This window comes from Erythranthe guttata, chromosome 3 (assembly GCF_056151865.1).
Source record: "Erythranthe guttata isolate IM_541 chromosome 3, IM_541, whole genome shotgun sequence".
Taxonomy (NCBI): Eukaryota; Viridiplantae; Streptophyta; class Magnoliopsida; order Lamiales; family Phrymaceae; genus Erythranthe; species Erythranthe guttata.
In genome coordinates this window covers 14,232,250-14,256,547 of record NC_142535.1, presented here as the reverse complement: position 1 = coordinate 14,256,547, position 24,298 = coordinate 14,232,250, and the positions used below count along the sequence as shown (strand labels likewise).

At 32.7% G+C, this 24,298-nt stretch overlaps 2 protein-coding genes across 3 annotated transcripts; one reads left to right on the top strand and one right to left on the bottom strand.

The window, feature by feature from the left end:
- Positions 1–924: 924 nt before the first annotated feature.
- Positions 925–4,240, bottom strand: LOC105971414 (polyadenylate-binding protein RBP47). The gene is made up of 6 exons (XM_012996267.2): positions 3,623–4,240; positions 2,250–2,733; positions 1,949–2,016; positions 1,731–1,861; positions 1,531–1,627; positions 925–1,425 (listed from the first exon to the last, which is right to left on the bottom strand). The coding sequence occupies exons 1-6, from the start codon at positions 4,043–4,045 to the stop codon at positions 1,261–1,263; spliced, it is 1,368 nt and encodes a 455-aa protein (XP_012851721.2). The 5' UTR covers positions 4,046–4,240; the 3' UTR covers positions 925–1,260.
- A 10,264-nt stretch (positions 4,241–14,504) lies between these two features.
- LOC105971389 (uncharacterized) lies at positions 14,505–22,533 on the top strand. 2 transcript variants are annotated; one of them, XM_012996241.2, is made up of 16 exons: positions 14,505–14,823; positions 15,459–15,789; positions 15,883–16,108; positions 16,205–16,450; positions 16,567–16,685; positions 16,816–16,914; positions 17,007–17,094; positions 17,210–17,433; positions 17,997–18,181; positions 18,258–18,457; positions 19,122–19,454; positions 19,564–19,665; positions 20,373–20,670; positions 20,930–21,078; positions 21,172–21,456; positions 22,046–22,533. In XM_012996241.2, the coding sequence occupies exons 2-16, from the start codon at positions 15,491–15,493 to the stop codon at positions 22,256–22,258; spliced, it is 3,066 nt and encodes a 1,021-aa protein (XP_012851695.2). In that variant the 5' UTR covers positions 14,505–14,823; positions 15,459–15,490; the 3' UTR covers positions 22,259–22,533. The 2 variants fall into 2 exon arrangements, with proteins under 2 accessions (XP_012851695.2, XP_012851696.2); XM_012996242.2 differs by having other exon boundaries at positions 14,764–14,969.
- Positions 22,534–24,298: the final 1,765 nt, after the last annotated feature.

Sequence of the window (24,298 nt, the reverse complement as noted above, 5' to 3'; positions counted from 1 at the left end):
ATTTCTGAAAATAATTCCAAAAAATTCCCAAATTTTTTTTCTAAAGAAGACACTTATATATATATATATATATATATATATATATATATATATATATATATATATATATATATATATATATATATATATATATATATATATATATATATATATATATATATATTATATAATACTAATTTTAAGTTTTTTTTCCTTCTATGAAACAAACAATATTTGATTTAAGTTTTGTTTTAAGATTTTGACATATTGAATTGAATTGTTGTTAGAGGTTTTATTGGATATTATGATGTGGTTTGTTTTTTTTTTTATTTTTTTTTTAAATTGAAATTTGGTAATTATTAGTTTTACTTTTAACGACGTGGATGTTCTTATTTTTGAAAAAAGATTAAATTTCAAAAAATTCCGTTATGCTTAGAAATTTTAAAACTTATGTTATTTCCGATATTTTTTCCGAAATTCCAAAATTTTCGGGCCTTTTGGAAAGGCTTATTCCTTTCTGATCTATCCGACTTCGAGTTGTGCTAATTTTGATCCGAATTTAAATACCAATACTTTGTCGATTTTCTTAACAAAATTAGAATTAGTATTTTCGCTTCGGAAAATAAGAATTTTCCGAATGTGCTAATTATTTATCCCACCGTCCGATTTTCATCCCTAGTTGTCATTGGCATTGTAAAACAATTTTCATCTCATTTTTATTGTATTTTAACATGTCTTCATAACACATAATCACATTTAGCTTTAATCATCAAACTCTAAAACATAGAATTGCTAAATGATTTTCAACATCAATATTGCAGAACAAACATTTTCACTGTGTGCAAATACGAAAAAGAAACGAAGCAAGCCACGATAAATCCAATCGTATATTCACCTCAGTTCAAACATCAAACAAAGAACAACCAAAATAACGCACCCCAAAAATTATAAATCAAAGTATTTATTATAAATTATAAATGTATCTCAATCAAAATAATTCATTGAAAGATCACATTTTTATTCTAATAAATCTAGAAGTAGAGTCTTCAATATCAAGTCCATACACACTTCTAAACAAAACAAAAATCCTCACTCAAGTATTTTCCCTAGAGAGCTAACTTACTACCTAAAAAAAATCGGATCAAAATTCCACGCTCGTGTGTGTGCGGATCGGCCCAAAACACACACAACAAACATGTGAGGTATACGGTTTTGCTCCACGTATGCGAAAAAGAAAAATGTTATTTTTTTATTGGCAGAGCGGACTTCTTTTTTTTTATTTCAGCTTACTTGCTGTTGATGGGTACCGTAAAATGGGTACGCACCATATGCTGCGGTGTACATATTCGGATCGTGAGGTGGCGGCAAAGCATATCCATAGCCGTCGAAGTAGGGACCACCGTAGTACGCTGCACCTGTCCATTGATGTGCATAATCGACCCTCGACTGCAAAAATTGCAGCGAAAGAATATATATCAATAAGATTTAAAAATTGAATTATGTAATTAAAAAAGTGAATTTTGATTGTTTTTTTTTTGACTAATTACTTGCCTGTTTATTTGCAGGGCTATGCCCCCACGAAAGACGAACAGTTTGCTTTCCAATTGTTTTACCGCTCAACTGCTGCAATGCCTCCTCAGCGTCGTTCCTGTCAAAATTGTATTTGTCAAATATTGTAATTTAAAAATTGGAATTCTTTTCGTGAGATGATAAATAAATTGGTATTTAAATAAACATACTGAAGTGCGTACCTGTTCACGAATTGTACAAAGCCACATCCTTTTCCAACTGGTATTTTGACAGATACTATTTCACCGTATTCCGAAAAGGGCTGCCTCAGTTCTTCGTCTGTGACACTAGGGTCGAGTCCTCCAACAAAAATCTATCAAAAATAAAAATATTAGCCAAATTATTTTATACATACATATTTATATATAAGGGAAAAATAAGATAGGAGCGGTTGACAAACTGTCGTGTTCACGGAATCTCCATCAGATAATTGCGAGCCGTGCGCAGAGAAGCCATTTGAGTACCCACCTATTAAAACAATAACGTCGAAATTAAAAACGATGAATCCAACTCTATCAAGTATTAACGACAAAGGCTATTTTAATCTTTCTTACGTCTTTTCCTAAAATTCAACCATATATAAATAAATTTCTTAATATGTGTGTAAAAACCTTGAACGACAGATACTATGAAGCGTTAGGAGTATAAGTAAAAAATAAAAAATAAAAAATAAAACAAATTGCAATAAATATTAGACATACCTTGTGGCGAGTATTGTTGCTGATAACCAGACGACTTCCTCGGAGTAGCTGGGCCAATTCGCATGGGCCTACTCGAGCAATAAACACCGTTCATTTCAGTCATAGCCTGCGATCTTTCACTATCATCTTCGAACCTAACGAAACCGTAGCCTTTCGAGCGGCCCGTAATAGCATCAATGACAACTTTAGCAGCTTTAACGGAGGGGTATTTAGTGGAAAAAGTCTCGTGCAGTAATGTGTCGGTGACATCAGCGGCTAAGTCCCCTACGAAGATGGAGCGATCTGAGCCGTTCATATTCGAACGTTTGTCGCCCATGCTGAATGTAGCCCAATTCAAACGGAAAAATTGATCGGTGCTGGGCATAGCCATGCAAGAATAGGATTGGAGGACTTTTTCGGCTGCGGCGTGAGTTGAGAATTCCACAAATCCGTACCCTTCGGTGGACCCCGTTTGCTTATTGCGAATGAGCTTTATCGAGGAAACCTGCAGAAAAGGATCGTCAAAGTCAAAGCCAAACTTGAAACATCGAACTCTTGAAATTGCAAAAAAGAACGAAAAAAGTTGGAATTGGAATTGCTAGTTCTTGATGGTACTTGGAAAAACAAGATCGGTCAAAATGACAATTTCAGTTCTAACAGCAATACTATTAGAAGGAAGTTCTTGCATCGCCTAAAAGAAAATAAAACGAAGTTATGAATTTGTCGAAAAACTTGTTCGGTTGGACCAAAGTTACTATATTGTACAAGATTCAACGAAATAGAGTCGGAACTAGCAAAATTCTATTAATTTATCGAAATATAAAATTACCGAACTAATAATTTAATACGTTTTTGCTGAGTACCGAGAAAAATTATTATTTAAGCGAGGTTATTAATTTAATTTATGGAGGTTCTATTGTAAATTAGATATGAAAAAAACTAATCAATAACTTTAGAACTCAATAGAACAAAGTAAAACCATGAAAAGTTTTACTTTTCAAATTTGAAAAACACAGGTAAATCACATCGCAGTGGCGGAGCCAGCATAAGGCTACACGGGGCCCACCGCTTGCTTCTCAAAAACCTAACATATTATATATATAAATATTTATAGATATAAATTTGTTATTTTTCGAGTAGTATAATATCGTCGATTCTTGGTTCGAAATCGTATTCATTTATGCCTCAAATCTATGACTAATAAAGTTACAACACATACGAAAGTCTCGAAAACAATTAATATTCACATCAACACTCATTACTCAATAAAACAAACGTCAAGAAACAAAAACCCATAAATAAAAATCAATTCTTTTACAACATTAATAAAAAAAAAAAAAAAAAAAAGAATAATTAAGGGGAATTAAAGGGAAAAAATAAATTCAAGAAAATACCTCTCCGGTGGAATCGAAGCAAGTGCGGAGATACTGCTCGTCCATCCAATTATGTAGGTCACCCACCCAGATCGTGCGATTCTCCCCATTGCCATTGCCGCCCTGATGATGCTGCGGAGACGGCGGCGGCGGCGGCTGGTGGTGGTAGTGGTGGCGGTGGTGTGGGTGAGGGTGTGGGTGGTGGAAGGGCATGTAGTGCGGCGCGTAATGCGGCGCCGGTATCATCCCATGCTGCATTACCATCGCCGCCGCCGCCGGCGGGTACTGCATCGCCACCCACTGCTGCCCCTGCACCGCCGCCGTCGCCGCTACCGGCGGCGCCACCACCACCTTGTTGTCACTAGTGCTCTCGTCGTCGTTGTTGCCACCATCCTTTTGGGGATTATTACTCGGTTGAGATTCGGAATCGTTATTCGCTTGCATCTTCCAGAAATTTAATCCTACCAAATAAAAATAATTTTTTTTTATTTTAATTGTAGAAGAAGAATATTGTGGAGATAATATAGATACGGTGAAGTTTTATGTATATGTGCATCTACAGTCCTAGAGAGAGAGAAGAGAGAGAGAGAGAGAGAGAGAGAGAGAGAGAGAGAGAGGAGTTGTGTGGAGGCTGAACTGAATTGAGAAGAGGATTTATGAGGTTTTCATGGGGGAAGCCTGAGATGAACCACTTGTATTCTCAGCCGTTGGATTAAGAAACTTCTTTTGTGATTAGAGCCGTCGATTTCATTCCAAATCTTCTTTTTTTTTTTTTTTTTTTTTATTTTACAAGTGTTTGAATCCAATCCAACTAGATTTGGTCTGCTTCGCCCCCTGATTTTTTTTTCCTTTACTTCCTTTCTCTCTTTCCGGGCCTACGCGTGTAAACGAGTCGAGTCGAGTCGAATTGATTACAGTGTTTTGAAATTTTATCGATTTTCTTTTTTAGTTTAATTTAATTATTATCGAATGCGTCGAAATTTGAACTAGGTTTAATTAAGATACACACCAATGTATTTGTAGTATTCGTGTTACTTAATCGTTTAACATATTTTATGTTTTTTTTAATCGAGCCAAGCTTTATTGGACAAAATATATGTTCAAGTTTGGTTTCTTAAATCGTTTAACATATTTTATGTTTAGTCGATTCTAATTGATTATAGTGTTTCGAGTTTTTTTTCGAAATTCCATTGAATTTTATTTGGGTTTAATTTAATTATTATCAATTGCGTCGATTTTTTAACTAGGTTTAACTGTTATTTGAGACATACACTATTTTTTTTCTAAGTAATCGTGTTAATTAATCGTTTAACATATTTTATGTTTTTTTTAATCAAGCCATGCTTTATTGGACAAAATATATGTTCAAGTTTGGTTTCATAATCGTTTAACATATTTTATGTTTTAGTCGAGTCAAATTGATTATAATGTTTCGAGTTTATTCAAAATGTTATCGAATTTTATTTGAGTTTAATTTAAATAATTATTATCAATTGCGTCGAAATTTGAACTAGGTTTAATTGAGATATACACCAATCTTTTTCGAGTATTTGTGTTACTTAATCATTTACTATACTTTATGTTTATTTGTTAATCGAACTAAGCTTTTATTGAACCAATCTATATGTTCAAGTTTGGTTTCTTAAATCTTTAACATATTTAATGTTTTAGTCGATTCGAATTGATTATAGTGTTTCGATTTTATTCGAGATTTTATCAGATTTTATTTGAATTTAATTTAATTATTATCAAGTGTGTCGATTTTTGAACTAGGTTTAATTGTGATTTCAGACATACACCATTTTTTTCTGAGTATTCGTGTTACTTAATCGTTTAACATATATTATGTTTTTTTAACTGAACGTAACCGAGCTTTATTGAACAAAATATATGTTCAAGTTTGGTTTCTTAATCGTTTACCATATTTTATGTTTTAGTCGAGTCGAATTGATTATAGTCTTTTGAGTTTATCCAAAAAATTTATCGAATTTTATTTGAGTTTAATTTAATTATTATCTATTGCGTCGATTTTTGAGCTAGGTTTAATTTAGATATACACCAATCTTTTATGAGTATTCGTGTTACTTAATCGTTTAACATATATTATGTTTTTTTTAACTGAACCGAGCTTTATTGAACAAAATATATGTTCAAGTTTGGTTTCTTAATCGTTTACCATATTTTATGTTTTAGTCGAGTCGAATTGATTATAGTCTTTTGAGTTTATCCAAAAAATTTCGAATTTTATTTGAGTTTAATTTAATTATTATCTATTGCGTCGATTTTTGAGCTAGGTTTAATTTAGATATACACCAATCTTTTATGAGTATTCGTGTTACTTAATCGTTTAACATATATTATGTTTTTTTTAACTGAACCGAGCTTTATTGAACAAAATATATGTTCAAGTTTGGTTTCTTAATCGTTTACCATATTTTATGTTTTAGTCGAGTCGAATTGATTATAGTCTTTTGAGTTTATCCAAAAAATTTATCGAATTTTATTTGAGTTTAATTTAATTATTATCTATTGCGTCGATTTTTTAGCTAGGTTTAATTTAGATATACACCAATCTTTTATGAGTATTCGTGTTACTTAATCGTTTAACATATATTATGTTTTTTTAACTGAACCGAGCTTTATTGAACAAAATATATGTTCAAGTTTGGTTTCTTAATCGTTTACCATATTTTATGTTTTAGTCGAGTCGAATTGATTATAGTCTTTTGAGTTTATCCAAAAAATTTATCGAATTTTATTTGAGTTTAATTTAATTATTATCTATTGCGTCGATTTTTGAGCTAGGTTTAATTGCGATTTGAGACATACACCAAGATTTTTTGAGTAATTGTGTTACTTCATCGTTTTAAAATATTTTATGTTTTTTTTTTCTTTTTAATTGAACCGAGCTTTATTGAACAAAATACTCCCACCATTCCTTTATAATTGTCGTTTTAGCTTGTGCACAAGGATTAAGAATCTCAATAAATGTTACTTAATTCTAAAAAAAATATTTTCTTATACTAAAATGCCCTTGTCAATAATTAATGTGAGATCGTGTTGGAGATAGTTAATAATGGTAAAATTGATAATTACACAATTAATGCAGTATTGGAAATGTAAAGTGACTATTAATATGAAACAAAAATAATTTTAAAAAGAAACAGTTATTGTGGAACAGATGAAGTATGTGTTAAGGTTTGGTTTCTCACGGTAAAGAACCAAGCTCAACAAATTAGATTATTAATGGTCGATCTCGAATACAACATTGAATGATTTGGTTCAATTATATAACGAATTGGGCTTAACGATTTTTTTAGTGGTCGTCTCGAATTAAATATCGAGTAAATTGCAATTTTCAATTTTCAATTTTATTAATGATATCGTAATCAGTGTCAATCCGACTTTTATGGACGCGCGAGCATGGATTATTAATTTTACCATTGAATAATGGGGTTCAAGGCGACGCTCACCCGCTGAGTTAAGATCAAATTAAGAAAAAAATCCCTAATGCTTAGATAATTACAATCACCCTTCAACTATGAATTTTCTCACACACCTCCACTATTGTAGTGTTAAATTTAGTGAAATCTTCTAGATTATGTAGAATATTCCCGAGTTTGTATCAGTTTTACCCCTCAAGCTCCACCTTTTGAAACAAGATGATCATAAGATGTGTCTTTTGACTTGTAAATATCACGGTGAATCAGAAAACTGCATTTTTGTTTTGCCCAAAATGAGTCCAAACTAGAGAGCATTCCCCGAAAGCTAGAAGATTGTGTTAAATTTGACATTATAAGGGTGAACGTGTAAGAAGATTCATAATTGAGGGGTCTTGTAATTAACCAAATAGGAGGGTTTTTTTTCCTCATAATTTGACCTTACCTCAAGGGGTAGCCATAATTTTTCCAAATAAATTTAATATGCATGAAATTTAACATATAAAATAGGGATAATTATAGTTTTGGTCCATATATTATACACCTTTTTTATTTTGGTCCTTCAATTTTTCTTGCACGAAATTGGTCCTCAAATAACTAGTTGTTTTTACAAATTCCGTCCACCATTTAAAATTGCCGTTTGTATGGACGGAAAAGTCACGTGCGAGGGATGTGACAATGAACATTAACCCCTTCTTTTCACCTATATTGTTGGTGTAACCCCAATATCACTTCATTCTTACAATTTAGTCCAAATAAATTAAATTCGAGAAATGTATTACTAAAATGTGAAATGACAAAAATGACATAGGAGGGTTTCTAGGAATAACTACATTATATTTTATTCACAAATATCGTTTATTTCTTTTTTAAAATTTTTTTAATCGAAAACACTCTAACTAATTTGATTATACCAAATTTCATTAAAGAGTATTTTTGTTTTAATTTTATAAATACAATTTATTTCATTATTTGGAATTATTGATATGTAAAAAATAATTAAACATATATTGTAATTTCATAAATATTGTTTTTAGTCGTTTATACAATAAAACCGATTTTGCCTATAATCTTATAAATTTTATTGTATTTATATTATTCTTTAATAAATTTTTAATAGCATTTTAATTTTAAATAAAATGCAAAAAAAAAAAAAAAAAAAAAACAAATCAATTAGAAATCATTTCAATTAAAAGTGACACAAATGTAAAATTGATTGCTCGGCGGCGGAGTTGAAAATGGCAGACGGGACATGGATGGGGCATTCGGAACAAATATTTGGAGATTTGATTTTTTTGGACGAATGTGTAATAATAAAGTTAAATTGGGGCCAAATAAAAAATATAGGTAAAATAGGGGGTATAACAGCATGATCACATGCCTTGCACGTGACCTTTCCATCCAAACTAACAGCAATTTCAAACGGTAAACAAAAATTGTTAAAAAAAACTAGTTATTTGAGGACCAATTTCGTGCCAAAAAATTTAATGACCAAAATCGAAAAAGATGTATAATATATGGCCAAAACTAATTATCCACAAAAATATATATAATTTTTGGGCCCATATAAGACTTGGGGTTTCGGCCTCTTAGCCAGAATCTAATCTTAAGATTTAAGGACAAATAATGGAACTACTGCATCAACTTTGAAATATAAATTTGGGTGCAAATTTAGATCGGATGGTCTGTTTTAATAGGAAATCGGATGTCATCGGATGATTGACACGTGGATAATTTAAATAAAAATATAAAGGTTTTCTGCAAAAACCACCCCTGTGTAATCTCGAATTGCTGAAAACGACCTCGTGTTAAAACAATTAGCAAATACCCCCCTATAAAAATTAGTCAAAGGCAAGAAGGCCCTTAAGAGCTCACCGTGCACTTCACTCGCCATGGATGAGAGTGGCTGTTCATTTTTTGACACGAAATACCAAAATGCAACCAAAAATTTTATAAGTACCAAAATGAAGTTTTTAAGATTTTCAATTGAGTCCTTTATATTTTCAATTAAGCCATCTTCTTCAACCAGTCCTCCACTTTTTCATCATGATTTTTTCCGGCAAAAACCATCAACCAAACCCATCCCATATCTGAACATGAAGTTCATTTCTATTCCAAACCCAAGAAAACAAAAGGGAAGAAAAACGGCACCTTAAAAATTTTCGGCACATCCCTGCCCAAACAAAAAAAATATACAAAAACCCTTCAAATAAATTTCTTTCAATTTCCATAGCATTTTCTTCCAATTTGTGAAAACTTAATTCGTACCTTCAGGAAGAAGAAGAAGAAGAATAATAATGTCAAACTCGAAGAATTATTTGCCGACTGTCCGATTCCACCACGCCGCCGCCGCTGCCTTTCAATGCTACCACCGCTACTTTAACTTTTGAATCCACAATGTCCGTGCACCGAAAATTGCCGTTGCAACACTAAAAAAACAGAAAAAGAATCCCCACCTACCATTCTTCTCCTTTTCCTAGACGTGAAATGAAGAGGAGAGAAGCTGGTTTGCTCCGTTTTGTGTGATATTTTTTTTTTCATTTTTTTTGTTTAAAACCAAAAATTACTAAAAACATATTAGGGGTAATTTAGTCATTGCATACAAGTCAACCATCAATTTTGAAGTAAGGGGCGGTGTGCTTCGTAAAACACAACATAGGGGGTCCTTGCTAATATTTTTAACACGAGGACTTTTTCGGCAATTCGAAATTACACAGGGGGTTATGTGCAATTAGCTCAAAAATATAATTACGATTCTAATAATTGAAAAAAAAAACCCCAGCATAACCCTTAACCCCTCTAACCATAATTATAATAGCGTGATTTATCAAGAATTAAGACTTAAGAGTGCCACATGTCAAAAAATTAGTGGAATCCGATTTATATTAAATATCGGCTGATCCGCTCAGAATTTAATCTCTATAAATTTATCCAAGTAGGGTTATTTGTATGCTATAGTCGGTGAATATGATACTGAATGAATTTTTACAGTGGATCTATACACACCAATGTGGGGAGGTATGTGTTTGAGTGTATATGAATGTTAAAGATCTATTCGGTGTATTTCACCCGGTGTAGCATAGAATAGACTTTCAAATAGTGTTTCCTCATAGCATACTAATAACAGCAATCTGAGTTTTCCTATTCAAAATTTGAATGAGTCGGATATGTGCATTCAAAGGCCTATAAATACAACGTACAATGCAAGTTACACACTAAACTACCAAGGAACACATGGCGGCACGCAGGGCAACCACTTGACTAATTGTTACAATATAAAATAAACAGTTTTTAGTTGTTTGTTGATTAACTGCTCTGCAACTACCATTCAAAAACCGCCAAAGTAAAGCAAACCATCTAGTTTGCCTTGTCGGTGCTCTAGCGCTCCTAACCGTCGAGGTTGCCAGCACGTATGCTAGTCAGCATGTCTGCCTTGCCCACACTTGTCTACACTTGTCTGCCTAGGCTGCCGAGACTCGCTCATGTATTGCCTGCATCCGTTTGCCTAGGTTGCTGGCAATCTCTCGTGCCAACCAACAAAACCCTTGCTTTGTTTTCTTGGCCAAGCACTCCAATACTTGTCAATCACGCGGTCACCATCTGACCTATGTATAGCTTGCCTTGTGCTAACATCTCTCGGCTTCATTTTAACTATGACCCGACCACACTCGAACCATAGTTGATGTCTTCGTCTAAATGGGTAACAGTACACCACTACACCAGTGAAAAGAAAATAATAGATATCGAGATGTACTATAAAATCCATATTTGAACAAACAAAAAATTAGCAAATAAAATGACTAATAAAAATGCAATTTAACATTCAAAACACAATAGTTTTCCTTTCTAATTAGGCATACTTTTGAGTAATAATTAAAAATGAAGTCCTTGTAAATATTTCAATTAACATTAACATACATACAGAAAAGATGTGAGCCAGGTGGTGGACATAAATTACAAGACATCATTATAAATATGTTAATTAATATTTTCTATTAATTCCTATTTATAGTTTGTGCAAGGCCTCTTTTGGTTGGTATACAGATAATTAGATTATTTTGGTGAGCAATAACTTTTTGAATAGCTCCTTAATTAATTATGAACCCCCCCACCGGCCACCCCCACAAAGTTTAATTTTATACATCTTTTAGCCCATAATTTGTTTTATTTTCTTAAACCACCCCATATTCTAGCCCCTAGCGAAAATCCCGGAGGCCACCCCAGGTTAAATCCGTATGATAACGCCTGAATTGTAATTTTGGTACAAGTCAAAGATTGAATGTGAAAATATGGCCTGATCTTAATTTAATGGGCAAATTACGGCAACCCTGATGTATGGATAAATTACGAAAAAAAAATCCTATTGTTTGGGTAACTACAATCACCCCTTTTTTAAAATATTTTTACATGAAATTTATGTAATTCGGTTATTTACCGAATCAAATCGTATATTCAGTTCGGTAAACGATATGAAATGTTGGTGTACCAAAATTTCGGTTTGATTTTACCCATTTAACATCCCTATATTTACCGGTGGAGAGGTATTTTCGTAAGAATGCATAGTTGAGGGGGTGGCTGTAATGAACCAAACATGATAGAGGTTTTCGTAATTTGAATCAGTGAAGGGTGGCCGCAATTTGCCCATTTAATTGCACCACCGGCCACATTTTTAGCATGAAATTTAAATAGTGGTCCCTCAAACAATAAAAGGATAGGTTAAGCCCAGTGGCGTATCTACCATAGTCCTAGGGTGTGCAGTTGCACAACCTTGGATTTAAAAAAAAAAAAAAAATTATATATAATATTTTGGGGTTTTTTTTTATATTTATAACTAATGAGGGGTTAAATTGAAATTTAGTAAAAATTAATACAGCTTACCAGAGTCAGAGACCCCTAATATGTTGGTTTTTTTTTTTTTTTTTTCTATTTTTTATGTATATACTCCTTTTTAAATTCCAAATCTTCTGTAAATAAATTGACTTGTAGTTAATTGGTAGAAAGTTTTTAAAAGGAACAAGATTTAATTTTCATTACATACAATATTTCAATTGTTTTCAATTTTTTGAATATGTGGGTATTTTTGAATATTTTATATAATCTAAATTATTCAAAAATTCTTAATGTTATATATATATATATATATATATATATATATATATATATATATATATATATATATATATATATATATATATATATATATATATATATATATATTATTTCAATTATTTTCTAAATTTACAACTATGTGGGCATTTTTTTTTTATATTTTAAAAATTCAAAATCTGCTAATGAATTACATATTTTGTTACTTGCAACTTTAATATGTTTACCACTCCTTCAATATTTTCACCAATTTTATGTCTAAATATTTCTTAAATTAGTCCAAAATTTGTAAAATAATCCCTTTAAATTTGAAAATATTACATATTTTTATTATTTAATGTTTATAGTATTAAAAAAAAATCGGGGGCGCTGCCCCCGAACCCCCGTAAACTTTTACCCAACCATCATATTTTCTACTATATTTAATCCGAACACCCTTGGCAAAAATCCTGGATTCGCCACTGGTTAAGCCCACGTCATATACTCTAGTTAGGCTATATATCATTAAGAATTTGTTGGATTATTCCAATTAAATCGTAATTATATAAGTTAACAATATAATGAATTTGTAAGATTCAAATAAACTCACACACATTAATTTGTGGCTTAATTCTATTTTGCCCCTTGAAATGTAACATTTTGACACTTTACACCATTGAAAAAATATATATTTTGCATCTTCGGAATACAATAAATGATTTACAATGCAGTGATGCACTATGTCTAGAATTTTTAAAACTTAATGAGAGCAACTTTTTTTTTTTATTGATTTTATTTTTCAGGGCGCAAGATAACAAATTAAATTATTATTTCTATTCTTCAACCTAATTTCAAGCGTACAAAGTGCGGAAACAACAATTCACACTGAATTACTTACAAGCTATATATTTTCTAAAAAAAAAAGAATATAAACTTATCCTTAAGTTATTCAATTGTTGGATCTTTTATTGTATTGGTGTAAATATTTGATAGATTTTTTTGTAAAATATCAATTGGTGTTTTTTTGGTAAAATATTTTGATGGTATGTGTTTTTCTCTTTGCACTTTGCTATTTTGAGATGGCTTGAAAAATTGATGAATATAAAAATTTGGATTTAACAATTGGCATCCTAAAAGAATACAATTAAAAATATTAAATTTGTTTCAATGGCTTAAAAAAAATCATTCAAAGTGCATTGTGCCATGATTTATTGTGTTTCGAGAGTGTAAAGTGCTATTATTTTTTCTGTATGTATAAACTGCCAAAACACTATATATTTAAGGGTACAAAAGCGTGATTAAAGTATTAATTAATTGATTGAGCATTGCACTCAACAGCAGGGAGTGGGAATTCTCATCGTTCGGAGCGTTTGTGGAGGAATGCCTCAACATTGGTGAATGTTTTGATTCTTGTTCGTTTAATTTTGTTAAGAGACATGGAAACTTGTTAGCTCACTGTATTGCTCAAATTTCATGTACTGTTTCTATGGAGAGTATTGATCTCCCGTTGCATTTAGCGAATATCGCTTAATAAAATTCCCTTTTATTGTCAAAAAAAAAAAATTGATTGAGCATTGTTCCACCTTCAATGATAAAATCGAAATTATATACAAGGACTAAGGCTGAAAATCGAAACAAAATTTTTGAATTCCCACCGCTATGATCCAAAAAAAAAAAATCTTTCTTGGAACAATGTTTTTTCATTTCGAATTCCAATGTTCAATTTATGTTCATTTTATTGTCATCGCATTCGAATTTGTACACGCGTTCCGTATAATATAACCCAATAAAAATTTTCGGGTGTATGTGCATCAAGATCCTCTACTATTAGAGTAGATGTTCAGTGTTCGAATCCTACCCCCTTCCCTACTTTCCCAATTATTAGATGTAATTGTTCGAAGCCTGAAAAAATGGTAAATTATAAAAACCCCCTAATCTTAGATTAAATTACAAAAACCACCTCCATACATTCGTATTTACCAAAACCCCTATGAGGTTTGTTTCATCCGTCTTATACTAACCCCCTTACAGTGTGACTTTTCACAGATTTCTTTTGATTCCAGGGAATAGACTTTGCACAATTTCAGATATTTTCTTTTATCATATTTAACAGAAGGTATCATAGAATGTAAGCATTTTCCGTTAAAAGACTCGATCAACAGTTAATCAGAGGGGGATTTTGATTATTACTGATAGATGGGATTATTTTTCATTATTTAGCCTAAGTTCAGGGGTTTTTTCGTAATTTATCCAAAAAAAAAAAAGAATAACTAACACGTGTCGCTCGAAGGCCAAACCAAACATAAAAAATTAAAAAATAAATAAATAAAGAATCCAACGGCTTGAATAATAACCTCAGCATTAATTTATTAATAAAAAGGAGTAATCATCAGAAATTAGAAAGAAATCCAAGATCCCCCTCACACTCGCATGCTTTCCTGTTTCACAATCTTCACCACTCTGTAAAAAAAAAAAAAGTTCCCACGAAAAATCCCATCTTGAAATTCCACTTTTCTTTAATTTTTATAATCCTTCAAAAAAAAAAAAAAAAAAAAAAAAAATCTGTGTGCTTGTGCGTGTGTGTGTGTGAAAAGTCATACGTATGTATGATAGGAAAGGGGCGGTAGTCCGCGGTGTGTGTACAAGGGAATATGCCATTTCAGTTCGAAATTTTGTTCCTTCAACACATTATTCTTGGTAATTTCCCCCACTCGATTTCTTAATTCACTCCAATTTTTGCTTCTAATATAAGTATCTGTATCTATATATATACACACATACACATGCGTGGTCTCTCTCTCTCTCTCTCTCTCTCTCTCTCTATAACTTCTTCCATCATTCAGGTAAGTTTGTCTCGCTTTTGATTGTGATGTGTAATGGGTTCAGTATGTAGAGATTTTGGGATGCTGATGCCAATTTCAAACAAATTTTGAAAAAATAAAAATAAAAAATGAAATAAAATAAAACCCACGTTGGTTTTTTTGTTTGTTTGGATCAATTGCTCTTAATTGCGAACCCTAATTTGGTGTTAATTTGAATTTTGCCCCTCTTAGTTCATTGTGCTTGTTGGAGTCAATTGCTACTGATTTTTAATTTTAATCTGTTGATTTTGCTTTTTAGGGTTAGTATTATTAATTTATTATCATTGTTTGGTGTAACTGTATTGTTCGAGTTCTTGAATTCGATTACGAGGGAAAATGTCGTATATGCCGACTGTTGAGTGAATCGTTTTGTTTGGATCGTCGATTTCGTTCGCGTTTGGTTATGTTTTTTTTCTTCGGAAATTTTATTCAGTTGTTCTTGATTGTGCCTTGCAATTTTCGTGAAATCAGAACGAGCGTCTTAAGTTGTCGAGACAAATAAAATGGGATCGGACAAACAGCCTGTCGGTTTACTAGATACCCTAAACATGGAGAAAGTCAGGACGATTTTCACTCACACGTACCCTTACCCGCACGAGCATTCGCGCCATGCTGTCATCGCCGTGTTTATCGGTTGCCTATTCTTCATCTCGTCGGATAACATGCACACACTTATTCAGAAATTGGACAGCAATATTAAATGGTGGTCAATGTACGCGTGTCTGCTCGGCTTCTTCTATTTCTTCTCTTCTCCGTTCATCGGCAAAACAATCAAACCTAGTTACTCCAACTTCAGTCGCTGGTAATTCCTCTGTTTTTTTTTGTTCAGGATTTGAATTAAAAAAAAAACGAAAAAAACTAACTAAAAAATTCGTTTCACTTTTTTTTTTTTCAGGTATATAGGGTGGATATTAGTGGCGGCATTATATCACCTTCCGAGTTTTCAATCAATGGGAGTTGATATGAGGATGAATCTTTCTTTATTCTTAACAATATACATATCTTCGATTCTGTTCCTTCTCGTATTCCACATTGTATTCATCGGCCTTTGGTATATCGGCCTTGTTGCCCGTGTGGCGGGAAGGAGACCTGCGATTCTGACGATTCTTCAAAACTGCGCTGTAAGTATCACAAGCACGAGTAAAATAAAAACGAAAGGAAAAAAAATTCCAACTTATGTGGTTTTCTTATTTCTGCTATTTATTGTTTACGTGTAGGTTATAAGTGTAGCGTGTTGTGTATTTTATAGCCACTGTGGCAACCGAGCTATTATGAGGCAAAAGACGTATGATAGGAAGTACTCGGGTTGGTTTACACTGTGGAACAAGGAAGAGCGGAATTCTTGGCTTGCGAAATTCGTTCGTATGAACGAATTTAAAGATCAAGTTTGCTCGTCTTGGTTTGCCCCCGTTGGTTCTGCTACAGATTATCCGTTTTTATCCAAATGGGTTATTTACGGAGAGGTATATGGCTTTTTTTTTTTGTTTTAATTTTTTTTTTTGTCTTATTCGGTATTTCTCTTATAAAGATGGCAAATTATCTAATGCTAATGTATTTTTTTTTTAATTTTTTTTTGCAGCTTACTTGTAGTGGTGGCTCGTGTGGAGAATCGGCGGACGAAATTTCACCTATATATTCATTGTGGGCCACTTTTATAGGCCTTTACATTGCAAATTATGTTGTGGAAAGATCGACGGGGTGAGAGTTAATTGATAATAACCTTGCTCGTTTACTTAATGAATTTCCTTTTTTTCCTTTTGCGTTTACTTGCGTTTCTTTTCTTGATTGTAACATAAGTACTTTATTTCTTGGTTTGTAATAATAACAGTTGGGCTCTTACTCACCCTGTGTTACAAAAAGAATTCGAGAAGTTGAAAAAGAAGCAAATGAAGCCCGATTTTTTGGATATGGTTCCTTGGTACTCAGGGTATCTCTCTCTCTCTCTCTCTCTCTCTCTCTATAGATCTCTCTAGATCTCTTTATAATCAGATTTATTCAGCATAAGATGATATTATGTAGGACATCTGCGGATTTGTTTAAGACAGTCTTTGACCTGCTGGTCTCGGTAACCGTATTTGTCGGGCGTTTTGACATGCGAATGATGCAGGTATATTATCATCTGTGCTCCCATATGTTGGTAGTTTTATTTGACAATCCCGTGTTGAATTTTCGGTGCCACTTTTTTTCTTTCTTGAAATTGAATTCGATTTTCCGATTTTCAGGCAGCAATGAGCAAAGTTGAAGATGCAGCTAAGCAAGACGATCTTTTGTACGACCAATTCAGCGAACAAGACGAACTTTGGTTTGACTTTATGGCAGATACTGGTGATGGTGGAAATTCTTCGTATAGTGTTGCAAGACTTCTTGCTCAGCCGTCGATTAGGATTCGGGATTCTAAAATTACACTCCCACGTGCTAATCTGCTCTTTATTGGCGGTGATCTTGCGTAAGTTCAATTAGTTTTTTCTGCACCACTATTTTTTTTTTGCATTCATTTTTTTTTGAATTTTGATTGAGATTTTCTTAGTCAACGGAAAATTCTGTCTTGTCACAGATTAAATGTCTAATTCTCGATGCATATGAACTAATATGAGGACAGATCAAATGTGAAAATAGCATATACAGTTAAACCTCTATAAATTAATACAGTCTAGGGAAACTCTATTAATTTAGCAAATTATTAAATTATCGAGTTAATAATTTAACACGTTTTCACTGAGTCGGGACCGAGAGAAACTATTATTTTTTATCGAGTTTAGTAATTTATCGAAGTTCTACTGTACTTTGTACTTTGTAGAACTGCATCGTTTGATGTCTTTTGATATTCTTATCAAAGATTCTAATTTTAGGGGTGAAAATTAGAACATAAGTCCTGATTTCCGCCAATTCTGATCCGAAATTTTCCGATTTTACAACAAGTTTTTCATTCCAATTTCCGAATTCCGATTTCCGATTTTTTTATGGGGATGTACGTACACTGAATTCGATTTCCCTTTTTTTTTTTCCTAGGTATCCAAATCCATCAGCATTTACATACGAGAGACGGCTTTTTCGTCCCTTTGAATATGCTCTTCAGCCCCCCGTCTGGTATAAAGAGGAGCACATAGCTGTAAATAAACCGGAACTGCCACGTGGCGTTACTACACTCAAGCAGTACGAAGGGCCTCAGTGCTTCGTCATTCCCGGAAATCACGGTTAATTAAACGATACATTTAGTTAAAAATTTTAATTAATTTTTAATTAACTGTTTAATTTGTTTCGGTGGTACAGATTGGTTCGACGGGCTTCAGACATTTATGAGGTATATTTGTCACAAGAGCTGGTTAGGCGGATGGTTTATGCCGCAAAAGAAAAGCTATTTCGCTCTTCAGTTACCGAAAGGGTGGTGGGTTTTCGGTCTCGACCTTGCTCTACATTGCGATATCGATGTCTACCAATTCAAGTTTTTTTCTGAACTTATTAGGGAAAAGGTACCGTTTCCTATCATGCTTCGATTTATTTTTTCGTCTTTTTTTGTTCAATTAATTTTGATTTTGATTTCTTCTATATATGTGCCCCATCTTTCATCTAAGCCCTTTAAATACCGCTAATTTTTTTCAATTGCATTTAGCACCTCCGTGTTATACCGAATTGCCAAAAAACCCCAATGATGCAATTTTTTTAGCACGTAACCCCTTAAGTGATGCATTTTTAGGGGTGTCATTTGCTACTAAAATTGAATCACAGGGTTTTGTTTTGCTAATATGTATAACACGGGGAATTTTTTGACGATTAGAGTAAACACGGGTGCTAAAATGCAATAAAATTGATAACATATGAAGTTGCGTTGCATTGTTACTTAAATCATCTATTAGCTGAGAATTCTGTTTCTTCTGAAGGGGTAGAGGGAGTAATTTTTCCCGACAACTAATCATAACGGAAAAACGAGAAATTAAATGTTCGATGCAAAAAATAACGAAACAAATCGGGTTGTTAAGGGATAAATTCATGCATTTTACTAACACTAATAAGTACCAAAAAAAGTGGATTATGTGAGTGATATATATATATATATATATATATATATATATATATATATAACATTTTGATTGCTGTGGATAATATTTACCTCAAAATTATGTATTTATTTTCCAGGTCGGCGAATCCGACTCTGTAATAATAATGACACACGAGCCGAATTGGCTTCTCGATTGGTACTGGGATGATGTGACTGGACAAAATATCTCGCACTTAATACGCGACCATTTACGAGGGAGGTGTAAGCTTCGTATGGCTGGCGATTTGCATCATTACATGCGCCATTCATATGTACCGTCTGAAAAGCCCGTTTATGTCCAGCATTTGCTCGTTAATGGCTGTGGCGGTGCTTTTCTTCATCCAACTCACGTCTTTAGTAATTTCAATAGTTTATACGGTACATCTTATGAAAGCAAGGCGTCTTATCCTTCTTTCGAAGACTCGAGCAGGGTAATGTAACAATAAACTCTTGTCGTAAGTCCACACTACATAGTCAGAAATTGACTTGTCTGATAATTTTTATTTTTTTTTCGTTTTTTTTTTTTTTATTTCGGTGCAGATTGCTTTAGGGAATATATTGAAGTTTCGGAAGAAGAATTGGCAGTTTGACTTCATAGGTGGTATCATATACTTCATCTTGGTCTTCTCCATGTTTCCACAGGTAAAGATTTCTTTTTTACTTACCGTGACTGCTCCGTTTGATTCATGGATTTTAAAATAAGGAAAATAAAAATAAATAATTTGAAAATGTCCATCGAAGAATATAAAATATAGGGTAAATTACAACAAGCCCCCTGAGGTATGGTCAAATTACGAAAACCCCCCTCATGTTTGGGTAATTACAACCACCCTCCTCAACTATAAATCTTCTTACACGTCCACCCTTGCGGTTTCAAATTTAGTGGAATCTTCGAGATTATATGAAATATTATCACTTTTGTACCCATTTTATCCCATTCGAACTCCACATTTTGAAGCAAGATGGTCATAATGTGTGTTTTTTGGCTTGTATAGATCAGATTGTGGTGCATCAGAAATTGTATTTTTACACAAAACGAGTACAAACTAGAGCACATTCCACGAAATCTAGATGATTATGTTGAATTTGACACCATAAGGGTGGAGGTGTAAGAAACTATCATAGTTGAGGGGGTAAGTTGAGGGGGTAGATGTAATTATCCAAACAAGAGGGGTTTTTTCGTAAATTGACCATACCTCAGGGGTGGTTGTAATTTACCCTGAAATATAAAATTTCTACTTTACCTATTTTTACTAAGCATTTTCTTTGATCCAAACAGAGCCCATCGAAAAATACAAAATCTTGAATTCCAACAGAATGACTAAATATTTTTTTTCTGCTTGTTCTAGTGTAAGCTAGATCACATACTACAGGACGACACGTTTTCCGGTCACATAACGAGCTTTTTAGGGACAGTGTGGGATGCTTTCACCTACATGCTCGGAAAGTCGTATGTATCTTCTGCCGGTGCTTTCTTTCTGTTAGTGACAGCTGTCACTTTTGTACCGTCAAAAGTGTCGCGAAAGAGAAGACTAATAATCGGGATTCTCCATGTTTCTGCCCATTTATCCGCCGCCCTTATACTAATGCTGCTCTTGGAATTAGGCGTCGAAACATGCATCAGACATAACTTGTTAGCAACTTCAGGTAAGTAATATTCATCAAACATATATATATATATATATATATATATATATATATATATATATATATATCTAAAAATATATTGTTAGCAACATAAGTATTTTAGGGGGTGGTTTGCTAATAAAATTGACAATTTTGGGGGGGATTTTGCTAATATTTATAGCACATGGATTTTTTTGATAAATAAAGTAAATTCAAGGGTGCTAAATGCAATAAATCCGAATATATAGCACTAAGCCTAACAATTGAAATTTCATCTCAGGTTACCATACTCTATACGAATGGTATCGATCGACGGAGAGCGAACATTTTCCGGACCCCACTGGCTTGCGGGCCCGTATAGAGCAATGGACATTCGGACTTTATCCTGCATGCATCAAGTATCTGATGTCAGCATTTGATGTTCCTGAGGTAAGCACTAAGCACAAATGACATCATCATTAACAGCAAGGTTGTCGCTCGTATTCTTGATTCGTACATTTTTTTTTGTATTTTTTATTACAGGTGATGGCTGTGAGCAGGAATAATATCTGCAAGAACGGGATGGATTCACTTTCTCGAGGTGGAGCGGCAATATACTATGCGTCGGTCTTCCTTTATTTCTGGGTTTTTTCGACTCCTATTGTTTCGTTGGTTTTCGGAAGCTACCTTTATATCTGCATAAATTGGCTTCACATACACTTTGATGAAGCTTTCTCGTCGCTCCGAATCGCCAACTACAAGTCGTTTACTCGGTTCCATATAAACCCTAAAGGCGATCTTGAAGTTTACACCCTTGCTGTAGATAAGGTAACGAAATTCCCTCGAAACCAATGTTTGTTTGCATGGGTTAACTATATGCTAATGCTCGTTCATCTATAGTCTAAGGGTGGAAATTGGAACGAAAACTCCGAATTCCGCCTATTCCTATCCGAAAACTTCCGATTTTGGAACAATATTTTTCATTCCGAATTTCGATTTTTTTTTTCGGAATACATATTAGATTCTGATTTCTGATCCGAGTTTAATTTCCGAAATATTTCAAAAAATTCCAAAAAAACAATTCCCTCGAAAATTACACTTTATGATATCAATATTATGTATTTTTATCAGTTACCAAAAAATGGAATTTCCAAATTCTGCGATTTCATCCGCAAATTTCCGATTAAAAAAAATTGATTTTCTGAATTTTCTGTAATTAGCTTTCTACTTCCGAAAGATTGATTTTTTTTCCTTTTCCTGAAAGTGGCAACTCCGATCCATCCAATTTCCGGCCGTAATCTACACACACCAACATGGATTGTGTGTGTGTGTGTGTGTGTGTGTTTTGTATGTGACTGAATGGACGATTATATGAATGCTAAGTTATGTTGTGTGTGTGTGTGTGTAATTTGTGAAGGTGCCAAAGGAGTGGAAGTTGGATCCAAGTTGGGAAGTAGAATCGAAACTTCCGCAAAACCAGAGTCACTTTAGGAAATTTCCGAGCAAATGGAGATCGGTTTCGTCACAGCAAGATCCGGTCAACACCGTTCGGATAGTTGACCACTTTGTTATTGAACAAACAGTAAAACCTGAATTTGTTGCCTCAGTTAATGGATCAGTAGCTCATTGATTCAAGAAAAAAAAAGGGCTTTCATCTTTATTATCTCAGTATTATAAGCTGTATGCTTTAGAAGCAGTAGAAATATTTTTATTAATATTATTATTTTTTATTTTTTTATTAGAAATTATGTTAGGGTAGAATATTGTACAGTAAGTATCTGTAGTCTTGTAGAATTTAAGTAAGCAAAAGGGCGAATGGAAAGAGAAAAAGAAAAAAACCAAAATTAAAAAGGATGAAAAAGTCTTCAATCTTATAATTTTCTATATATCTACTCTTTTGTATTAGTCCAATTTATTTTGTTTATTGTTTTAGTCATTTTTATATTTTTTTGTTTATAATTTGTATATAATTTTTATATGATTCTAATCGTTGATTTTGTAAAGAAAATTAATTAGAATCCAATTTTAATTCTGGAATACAAGAAGTAGTAATCTTCAAAATTTCCCTCAAAAAAAGTTGATCTTTCATCTTTGTTTTTTCGAATATATGCATGAAATAAACTTCTCATTTGTTGTAACTTGCAAGTGTAAATAATAATTTTATTTAAAAACTATAAAATAGTAATATGCAGATAATATTTTATTCGGGTTACGATCAGAAAAATTCCATTTGGAACAAAATTATTCGTTACAATTTACAATGTTTCCGTAAGTACACCTATGAACAACATTATTTATTTTATTTACTGAAAAATTAATGAAGTATTTTATTTATATTTTTACTTTAGGATTATTGAGTCGAAAGCTCATGACATTTTTCTACTTTGCTATTTCTCATTCACAAAATCCTTAGTTTCTTTTTGTCTGCTCATTTTTTCGTCTCATTCTCGAATTATTCAAAAACCTAGCCGAAAAGTCAAGGCCGCTTAGACCATTTGTAGATGGTAATTTTCATTTTGAGTTACTTAGATAAAACTAATTTTACATAGAAGTTAGAAAAAATATATGAGTAGAGAGAGATTTTTTTTTTTTTTTTTAATTTATGTGTGGAATTTAGTAAATTTTGGTGTAGGATTTAACACGCCCCTTTCTAAAAATATGTAAGAATTTATCACTAAATTAAATTGTAAATATTTCTAGTAAATCCGTTGAAACCTCTCCATTAATTATTCTTAACTTCATCCTCAAAAAAAAAAAAAATTATTCTTAACTTCTAAAATATACTTAGAAATTTCACAGAATGGAGACACTTCCAATCACAAGATTAATCAATCACAACCATCAATCAAGGAACTTGAGTATATATAAATATAAGTAGGATTTCATTTATAAATCAGTCATCAAAATAAAATGACTCCTATGTACATATGTTGGCTCATTGGGTCACTGTTTATGTGCATCGCCTTCATTTTCTTTCTTATATATCACTGGCGATGGTCTTGAGATTTAGAGAAGAAATGGCCTAAGGAACCAATAAATAAAATTGATCATATAAAGACAAAGAGTATTTTGCATTTTTCTGGCCTTCTCTCTCTCATTTTAAATGCTCTCTGATCGGAACATCAGAATTCATCCATCAAAATAAAATAATAAGCGACATCTTTCTAACCACTGGCTATACCAAGAAAATGTTAAATTTTAAATATTAGTATTTGGTATTAGTTTTTATTTTATATACTAATGTAGAGCCCATTTTAGGAGAGTTACATGCAAAAACACCCCTTGTACTTCTTAAAGGCTAAAAACACTACACTTGGGTAAAACTATGTGACCAAAAACTCTATGTGACCAAAAACCCCCTGTGATATGTAGCCAAAATCATACACCCCTCGCTCTCGTTCGTGTTATTCATGCGCTATCAATGCGACTGCTTGTGCTCTTGTTCGAATTTTTTGTGTAAAGACATAAATGCTCCTCTAAATATCTCTCTTTTTTTCTTGTTCCATTTTAAACCAACAAAATAAAAAATTATATACTAAATATATATAAATTAATTAAAAAAGAAAAAAATAAATAAAAGAAATTTGGAATTTCTTCCTTCTTCGGGTCGAACTTACGCCACCCCTTCACCTTCTTCTCCGACATTGCCATCTTCTTCACCCATCTTCTT